Below are 9398 nucleotides of genomic sequence, written 5' to 3' on the forward strand. Positions count from 1 at the left end.
TGGCTCAAGGTGCAGGAGCAGCGACGACGTTGCTTGGGGTGGGAGGAGAGGGCTGTGGGGTGTCCAGGGCTTTGGAGAGGTCGGGACGAGGAGGGGAGCCCTTCCACAGGAGGGCAGGCGGTGATGGACGTGGGGCTTCTGGGGGTGGATAGAGGGAGATGCTGTCTGGGGTTCCCTGCTCCCTCCTGCCGAGCACCAGGAGTCCTGGCACCCGAGTGAAGCCTCCCGGCCCCGCTCTCCTCCGGCGCGTGGGGGCCCAGCCTGGGCTCTCGCAGTGCCTGCCGTCGCTGTAGCAACCATCCCAACCTGTCTGCCGGCCAGAGCCGGTCCCAGCCTCTCGCCGGGGTCAAAGCGGGCATTTCCCTCCGCTAGGGCTGCTGCACGGACCAGCAACCCGTGCTGAGCCCCTCGGCCACAGCTCCTGCAGGCCCCCTGGGGGACCCCTCGCTGGGAGAGCTTGCTGGAGGGCTTCCAGCCCGGCCCATGTCGGCAGGGACCTGGCCTCGGGAAGGCGTCCGGGGAGTTCGCAGGGTTGGGAATGCGCCCGGCTGCGCGGGTCTTGCAGGGGCGAGCGTTGCGGCGTGCCGCTCGGTGTGCCCGCGGTGCGGCTGCCGGAGCCCGCGCCCTGCCCCTCGCTCGCAGGTGGCATGCCGAGCCCCCCGGCACGGGAGCGGGCCCTGCTCCTTGCCAGCTCTTGGCTCGCTCCGGCTCGTTGCGCAAAGAGTCCCGGGGCAGCCCGTCGAACAGGTCGGGCGGCACCGCGCGCTCCCCATCGCCAAGCTCTGCACTGTGCCTGGGGCAGGGTCGGCAGCGCCGCTACGGCTCCGGGGCAGCCACTTGCCGCGGTGCCCTGTCCCCGTAGGGCTCGGGGGGCTCGGCACGCGTCGGGGGACGTCTGTGCTGACCTGCTTTGTGCATTCCCTTGCAGGACACCCGACCCACTGGCCTGGGACAGTGCCGCGCCATGGCAGAGCTGCCCGGCTGCTGCCGTCCCTGTGCCACCTGCCTGCTGTGCCTCTACAGCTGCCAATGGATCAGCGCCAAGAAGGAGAAGAGGAAGGGCCTGAGAACCACCAAGGTGATGCCGCGAGGGGTGCTGAGCACCGGCCGGGCTGGGGAAGGGCTCCGGCGCGAGGGTGTGCCCCGGCCGTCCCCCTGCCCGCCTGTCCGCGGCAGTGCTCGCACGTGCCTGGAGCGGAGCCCTGCAGCTCCCCGCGGGCTGAGCGCGGCGGGCAGGTCCCGGGGCGCAGCATCCCTGGCGAGGCACGTGGGAGGCACGGTTCCCGGCCTGGGTGCGGCCCCTGCCGAAGCGGGTGCTGGCAGGGATGTCCCCGGTAATTTGTAACCTCGGAGGGGTGAGGCCCTGGGATTCTCTGAGGTCTCCCACTCCCATGGGAGCGGCTGTGCCGCTGCTTGTCCCGTCTTGCCTGGAATGCGAGAGGTGGTGCTGGCTGCCAGGTGCCCTGCTCAGCACCTGTGACACCCTTCGCTGCCCCGCACGCGTGGAGCTGGGGGCTGGAAGACCATGAAGCTGGACTCGGCTCAGGCTGGGCAGGCGAGAGCTGTCTGCAGGCTCACCTCCGACATACCGGCTCTGAGTCACAGCACGCCTCTCTGCCCAGACCCTCCGGTCCAACTGGTCCACCCTTAGCCCACAGATCACCCAGATAACTGGGAAGTAGAACTGGCTTCCTGCCCTTTTCCAGCTCCAAATCCCCAGGGGTGCTGTGGGCAAGGAGGCAGTGCCAGCCGCAGGGTCTGTCCTATGCAGCAGCTGCTCCCCAGCCTGGCACTGGCAGCTTTTTGCAGGAGATGCTGGTCCATCTTCCTGCACGGCGGGTCCAGCCAAGAGAGCTCTCCCGGATCATCGGCAGAGCTCGGCAGTTCCTGCTGTACAGGGCAGCTCAGCTGCCCGGACCTGCAAGGCTGCGTCTGCTGTGGCGTGGACCCTGCCGCAGGCTGGGTGCCCACCCAGGGGTCTCAGTCACCCAGCAGTGAGCTGGGTGTCCAGCAGGTGTGTGCTTAGCTGACACTTCTCTGGCTTTCAGTGCGACTGCAGCTGGTTCCTCTTCCTCTTCTGCGTCTTCCTCTTCACACTGGTGTGGCTGTACTTCGCCATCGTCATCCTCAATGATTTCCACAACTTCAATGAGTGAGTAGCACCCCGTCTCCAGCCCTGCTCCCCACGTCTCCCCTGCCCCTCTGACCATCCCCTTTGCTTTTTTGCAGGTTCATCTTCAAGCAGAGGAAGCTGTGGCTCGACTGGTCCCTGGTCCTGCTCGTAGCAACGGCAGTGCTGATCACCTACTCGGCCGTGCTGCTGGTGAGCCCCGCTGATCCCGCGGGGGCTGGCAGCGGGTGTGGAGCAGCGCTGAGCTGCTGCGCCTGTGCCCTGCGCGGAGCCAGCGGAGCCTGCAGCATCCAGCCTGCTGGAGCCGTGCCAGGCAGCCCTGAGCACGGCCTGGCATCCCGCCTGCGTCAGGAGGGCCGCAGCTCCCGTGGGAGGCCTGGCTCCTGTGCCCTCGGAGGGCTGAGGTGCGGGGTGCAGCCCAGCTCTGAGGTCTCCTTGTTCTTCCTGCAGGTCCTTGCTTTGAGCTTGCAGCTCTGCGGAGAGCCCTTGAAGCTGCACTGGGTGCACAAGGTGAGAGGCTGGGGGGCAGGGAGGTGCTGCCCGCCCTGGCTGTGGGTGCAGTGGGCATGCACTCTGAGCTCCAGCGCTTCCCTCTCTCCTGCTGCGCCCTGTTCCTTGGCAGCCTCCGGAGATCCTGCTCCATTGGGAAGCTGAGGCCAGCCCGCTGGGGCTGTGCCTGGGTTCACTGTGTCCCTGCTGAGCTGTGCTGCAGCCGTTAGTCCCCCGGCCACATGGCTCTGTGGGCATCTTCTTGCTCYGTGTGTGTGCTAGAGTTTGACTGCAAAACAGGAGGGGGGAAACTGGGTCTTGGGATTGCAGGGAGCTCAGGAGGGAGGGCTCAGGGGACCAGGAGTCTGCCTGCCCTGCCAAGGAGAGCTGCCTCCAGTCAGTGCCCGGCTGGCCTGCAGGATGTCCCTGCTTACCCCTAACTGCTTTGTGCCCTGCCCCACAGAGCCTGCTGATCGTAACCGCCCTTGTGGTGGCTGCAGCCTTCACAGGGCTGGGAATAAAGTGGGCGGAGGAGTGGAGAAGCGCACGCATCTCCCTGCAGGTGAGTCACCTCGATACCAGAGACTCCCCCGCTGTACCCATCACCTGGCCTGTGGGGACAAGATGCGGGGTGGTGACTGGGACCCCAGCCTGGCTGTGTGCTGTCGGGGGGGTTAACTTCTCACCCCAGCTTGGACCGGCTTCTGCTTCCTGACCAGGCAAGGTGCCCCTCTGGCCCTTGCAGTCCTGCCTGGGGCTGCTGCATTTGGGCTGAGAAGCCCGGAGGGGGGAGCCTTTTCAGCCCCTCCTGGGATCCCATCCTTCCCTCCCTGGCACTGTGGCTCTTCCACTGATGCTGGCTGCAGTGATGGCTCCTTGGCCATGGATATTGGGGATGGGGCTGTGGATATTGGGGACGGGGCTGGGCTGGTGCTGGCTGACGTTGCCTTTGCCTCCCCAGGCAACGGGTCCCTTCCTGCACATTGGCATCGTGGGGGGAATGACGTTCCTTGCCTGGCCGCTGGCCAGCTTCATCTACCGCAGCCGCAACACAGGTACCCCGCAAGGTCTCCACCGTACACACACGCACGGTACCCTGGTTCCTGCCACCCAGCCTAGAGGCACTGACAGTACCGTGGCGGTGGTGTGCAGAGAGGCTGGGTGCAACGGGAACAGGTCCCAGGGCTCACGGCCTGGCAGTAATGTCATCACACCTGCTCTTACCTGCTGTTTCTCATGCCCAGCCCTTGCTGCAGCTTCAGCCCTGACTGCTTTGCAGCTGAAGGAGGTGTACAGATGGCAGACTGAGTCCTGCTGAAGCCCTGGGGTGGGGTCCAAGGACATGCGGTGGGCCAAGAAAGAATCTGCTGTGCTCTTGGTGCTGGGGATGCAATGCCTGATCTAGGGCTGCCCACAGGTTAATGCCAGGGGAAGCAGCCCTGGCTTATTCTTAAGGCCCTGCAAAACGCTTCCCTTGTGCTTCACCCCCTCCAGCTTCTCTGCGTCTGCCCACAGGTCTCAAGGTGTTCCTGCTGCTCGTGTACTGCGCAGTGATGATTGCTCTGTATCTGGCTCCCCTGATGATTACCTCCCCCTGCATCATGGAGGAGAACCAGCTGCCACCCAAGCCAGCCCTGGTGGGCCACCGAGGGGCCCCTATGGTGAGTGACCAGCACCCGCAGCACCCTGGCAGAGGGGTCGGGGTGGAGGGGAGCCGGCTGCTCAGCCAGCGCAGGCCAGGCTGTCCCTGGCTGCGGGGCACGGCACCAGACCCTTGCTGGTGCAGGCYTGGCTGAGACCCTGGCCAGCCCAGCAGAGAGGGGTCCCCACGCCAGCCTGGCCAGCACTGGGCTGGAGGACGTGCAGGTGAGGAGGGTGGGCACAGCAGCCCTCAGGACAGAGCCTCTTGCTGAGCTCTGCCRAACTCAGAGCAGACAATTCTCTGCAGAAAGCCTGGCTGCACAGCGAGGGCTGGGAAGCAGGGGCTGGACATGCTGTGGCTGTCTGTGCAAAGCCCTGCCAGCCTTCCTTGATCCCACACCGTACCAGGGTCACCGTAGTCTTGTTGTGGGTGCCCTAGGGCCCAGCCAAGCTGTTGGGTGCTGTCTGCAGCTTGGCAGGATTAGTGCCTGCCTCCTGCCCCTTCCAGCCTGTGCCCTCTGCACTGACACCACTACCTTTCCAGCTGGCACCCGAGAACACCCTCATGTCRCTGCACAAGGCGATGGACTGTGATGTGCAAGTCTTTGAGACGGACGTCATGGTGAGGTAAAGGGGCAGCAGGGACTCGGAGGAAGGGGTGCATGTATCCGAGGACATCGCTTACTCATGGGGCACTCTGGAACAAGTGTGAAAGGCTAAGCCTGCATTTGGAGACAGCTCTGCTCACAGGGCTTTCCCCTTCCCACCTTTCCAGTAWGGGCCTGGCTCCAGCCTGGTGCCCCAGTGACCTGGGAGAGATGCTGGGTTTCTCCCCTTCCCCCACGTTGCCTTCCAGTGCCTTAGAAGGGAGGCACTGGAAGGGGAAGGACACTGCTGGGAGAGCAKACCCTGGGCTCTAACTCATCTCTTGCAATCCCACAACTGTGGCAGTGGGCAAGGAACCGCTTGGTTCATGGCTTAGTCTCTAGGTGCTCTGTGCTTTCTAGACACTCAAGCCTTTGTGTGAAGGTCCAAAAGTAGGCAKGGCGGGGAGCACCCTTCTCAAGTTACTAAGGCCTAGGGTGGCTGGGACAGGGTTAAGGAACAAGCAACCTGCAACACGGATGATCCGTCTCTGCTCCTTTGCCAGTGCTGATGGGGTCCCGTTCCTCATGCATGACGAGAAACTCACTAGGACCACCAACGTGCAGGCTGTGTTCCCCGAGAGGGCCTCGCTCAACAGCACCGCCTTCAACTGGACAGACCTGCAGCAGCTGGATGCTGGCAGCTGGTTCCTGGAGGTCAGGGTGCCCCTGGCGTGGCTGGTCAGGATTGGGTGCATTTGTGGGTGAAGCGGGAGCCCTGCCCTGGGGAATGTTCCCTCTGCAGCGCTGGTCTTGGCAGACACCTGGACAAGGTGCAGAAACACTTCCACACCTGCACAAATCCCTTGCGTACAGTCACACCCCAAAGTTGGCTGCTGCAGCTGGGGTTTGTTCTGACTCCTCGGCTGAGTCACGGAGGAGGCAGGTTTGAGGGGAGATGTCTCATGCGCTCAGCCAGAGTTTGCTCTGAGCGGCACAGCCTGCCTGGGCTTGGAGGAGTCTGTGGCAACTGCTCACAAAAGGTGACTAATGAACTGCTGAGCTGCTCTGAATGCCCACAGGTGCTGGGGCTGCTTGAACAGGGCTGTTAGTGGAGAGCAGGGGAGATGTGCCCTGTGGGTGTGCAGGGGAAGAATCCCCGTGCCTCTTCGCACTGGAAAATGTGCAGAGAGGCCAGCGTGGGAGGCTGAAGAGCCAGGGTCAGACTCCAGTTTGGGAGCGGGGAGCTTGCAGGCTCTGCCTGTGATGGCTACCTCTCCCTCACCCTTGCAGCGGAGGCCGTTTTCCACTGTGAAGAGTCTGTCTGCTGGTGACCGCAAGCAAGCGAGTAAGCAGAAGATCCCCTCCCTGGAGCAGGTGCTGGAGGCAGCCAAGCAGAGCAATATCTCCATCATGTTTGACCTCCGGCCCGAGAACCACACTGATTACCAGAGCTTTGTCAATGCCACACTGGACGCGATCTTGCAGTCGGGCATCCCGTTACAGCAGGTAACCTGGCCACTGCCCCACCACTGCTGGGCCCTGTTGTCCCACTCCTGTCGTGGTGGGAGCTGCCCTGTCAACCCTTCTGAGCATCCCTGTTACCCCAAATATCCCTCTTATACCTGCTCCCTGCTGGGGCACCCTGTCACACAAGAGATCCTGGAACAGCTATTAGCCAGTCTCAGACTTTGCAGCTTTGCAGCATCTCCTGTAGGACATCATGGAGGTCTCTAGCCAGAAGAAGTTACCTGTTGTTAAGGGTTAATGCCTAAAGCTTCAGACCTCTCCAAATACTCTGGTTCCCCAGTGTTTGACACCCTGATGTGTAAACAGTGACTCAGAATAGGGAGGGTGAGAACAGTGCTACTGAGAGCAGGAAAACAATGCTGGGGTTTCCACCTCGCTGGCTGTGCCACACCTGTGCCCGCAGCTCCCTGCTACAGCCTCCTGTGTTTCCTTTGCACTTCATCCAACCTCTGCAGCACGAGACGTGCTGCCCTGAGGGGATGAGTTAGCACCCAAAGCACTTTCCCTCTTGGCTCTTTGGGAACTCCAGGCAGGAGGGGATATTGCAAAGGCTTGTACCCTACTGCTGATCCAAGGTGTGTTCTAGCTGCAGAACTGGAGCCGAATGGATGCTCTTATAGACCCATATAGGGACCCTGAAAGGACATAACTGTTCTGCTGCAGCTTTCTTAGACTGGGACTGTTTTTGCCTCTACGTGTCATCTGTTGTGTTTATATCTTGGCTGGGACAAGTCCTTAGATTGTCCTGGCTGAGATCCTTATGGAAGAGCTGAGTAGACACATGGAGAGGGGGCAGGAAGCAGCTGTCTGAGCAGGCTACGTGTGCCTGAATCTGCAAGGAAACATCTGAGCAGAGCAAACTTCTCTCTGATGGATAGTCTCCTCTCTGGCTCTTGCCTAGATCCTCTGGCTGCCAGATGGGTTCAGGGAACAGGTCAAGCAGCAAGTCCCAGGCGTTCAGCAGGTTTATGGCCGGAAGAGACTCCAGAATGAGAAGGAGCCACTGCTGCATGTTAATCTGCCCTACCAGGACATGAGCTCTGAGGAGATCAGGTAAGAGCGCTGTGTTCTAGGAGCCTGGGAGCAGTGGGCAGTGAGGCCTGGGCGCTGTCCCAGGGTCCAGCAGAGGTGAGCAGCCAAGGCTGGGTACTGGAACAGTGCAGGGAAGAACAGGGGATATGCTACAGCCTAGTGGACAAGCATGCCTCATCAGGCAGGGCTGGTGCACGGGTTGGAGCTGGCCGCAGTCCTTAGCRTTGCCAGCAAATCTGCCCTGGGTCTGGCTCTCCAGCAGTTGTTCCACGTGGCTGCAGGAGCTGGATTGCCTCCCAGACATACAGGCCTCTGCTGCTGCAAGCTGAGTGTGCTGGCACCCTGCTGTCTGCTGCTCTGACCGCAACTGTCCCTCTGCAGGCAGTACCGTCAGGACAACATCTCCGTCAACCTGTATGTGGTGAACCAGCCCTGGCTCTTCTCTGTGCTGTGGTGTGCTGGGGTGAGCTCTGTCACGACCAACGCCTGCCAGGTGCTGAAGGAGATGAAACACCCCATCTGGCTGCTTGTAAGTGAAACCTCCATCCTTCACAGGCCTTGCTATGTTGCTGTGGCCTGTCACAGTCCTATACCCCAGGCAGTCGTGGGTCTCCTTCTGCAATGGCCCTCGGCAGCTGTCTGGAGGGTGGGTTTTGCTCAGCACTGTGCCGGAAGGTGTTAGCATGGGAATGTGTGGCCCTGCACAGGACAGCTGGCAGAGCAGTCTGGGCTGTGCCACCAGCACACCGGACCCTGGCTGGTGTTCATCGCCTGTCTTGTTGCCCTGCAGCCCAGCAGCACATACCTCATGATCTGGATCGTTGCAGACTGTGTCTCCTTCCTTATGATCTTCTGGGCCTTCCTCCTGGTGAAGTAAGCCTGGTCCCTTCACCTCTCCTGGGGCAGGTCTGTTAGGGGAGGCTGCAGTGCGCCCTGGTGTTTGGTGTGCACCCAGACCCAGCGGTACCAGCTGCTGGTGCCCATCTCTGGACTCCRATCCTGGGAGTCCTCTCCTGTCCAGCTGCTAAGTGAGAGAGAAGTGTATGGGGGGGAGCTTTTATCACAAGGCTGTAGCTAAAAATCTGGCCTGACCCCTCCTCAAGCTGCTGGATGCCTTAGGCTGCACTCACCAGCTTGCTCTGCACTGCARGACTTGATGCATTGGGGTTGGAGGATGCTGGGTCGTGACCCATGGCTCCTTCATCAGTGCCACTAGGTACTGAAAGCAGCTTCCYGGGGGACTAGGTGGCCTGTAGGGGCCCATGGGGGGTCCAGACTGATCTGCTAACATTGATCCTATTCCATCTCCTAGGAAATGCTCCAAGAGAAGACAGCCAGCAGGTAACAGCGCATGGACGTGAGCTGCCCCCTGCCTGCAGAGCCAGCCCTGCTAGGCTGTGCCTGCGGGGCTCTCCCTGCCCCCCCCCCAGCACGGCGTGCAGCTTTCTCCTGCTGAGCAGGGCAGAGCTGTTTGGGATGGTTGGGGGCAGGAAGGAAATCCCAGCCCAGGGAGCTCCTCTCCASCCCTTAGCAAACATCCCTGTGGGACAGCGCTGGGGACTCCCCCACACCCCCAGCCTCCTCAGACCTGCTTTTCAGGCTGCTCCACCTGCTGCTGCGGAGAGCGGCTGCCTGCAGTGACTGTATTCTTTCTCTCTGCTCTCCCCAGAGTCTGAGACCGACGTGCTGCTCACGAAGATCAACAGCCTGATGCAAGAGTGACCCCTCTGGCCTGCATCAGCCGTGGGGAGGGGCAGCTGGAGACRTGCCCAGCTCGAGTGGGGAGTGCTCCTCTGGCCAGCTTCAAGGCTCCTTTCCTTTGCAGACTCCTTCTGAGCTTCCAGTTCCCTGTAGCCCTCCTTGTTCCTAGTGTGGTGCAGAACTGGCCTGGAGCTGGGTTCCTTGGTCCCTCTAGCACAGACGGGACAGTGCCTATGCAGGGATTTCCTGGTGCTGGCTTGTGCCCTGGGGTTTGAGCATTTGTCCAGCAA

The 9398-nt window shown here is 61.7% G+C and overlaps 1 protein-coding gene across 1 annotated transcript; it reads left to right on the top strand.

Moving 5' to 3' along the window:
* Positions 1-964: 964 nt before the first annotated feature.
* Positions 965-9129, top strand: GDPD2 (glycerophosphodiester phosphodiesterase domain containing 2). The gene is made up of 15 exons (XM_026066319.1): positions 965-1078; positions 2049-2152; positions 2230-2323; positions 2582-2641; positions 3084-3182; positions 3582-3675; positions 4136-4281; positions 4806-4888; positions 5412-5562; positions 6139-6354; positions 7277-7428; positions 7789-7936; positions 8198-8280; positions 8720-8748; positions 9077-9129. The coding sequence occupies exons 1-15, from the start codon at positions 965-967 to the stop codon at positions 9127-9129; spliced, it is 1626 nt and encodes a 541-aa protein (XP_025922104.1).
* The last annotated feature ends 269 nt before the right edge of the window (positions 9130-9398 follow it).

The sequence above is a fragment of the Apteryx rowi genome, unplaced genomic scaffold (assembly GCF_003343035.1).
Source record: "Apteryx rowi isolate R43461 unplaced genomic scaffold, aptRow1 scaffold_24, whole genome shotgun sequence".
Classification (NCBI taxonomy): domain Eukaryota; kingdom Metazoa; phylum Chordata; class Aves; order Apterygiformes; family Apterygidae; genus Apteryx; species Apteryx rowi.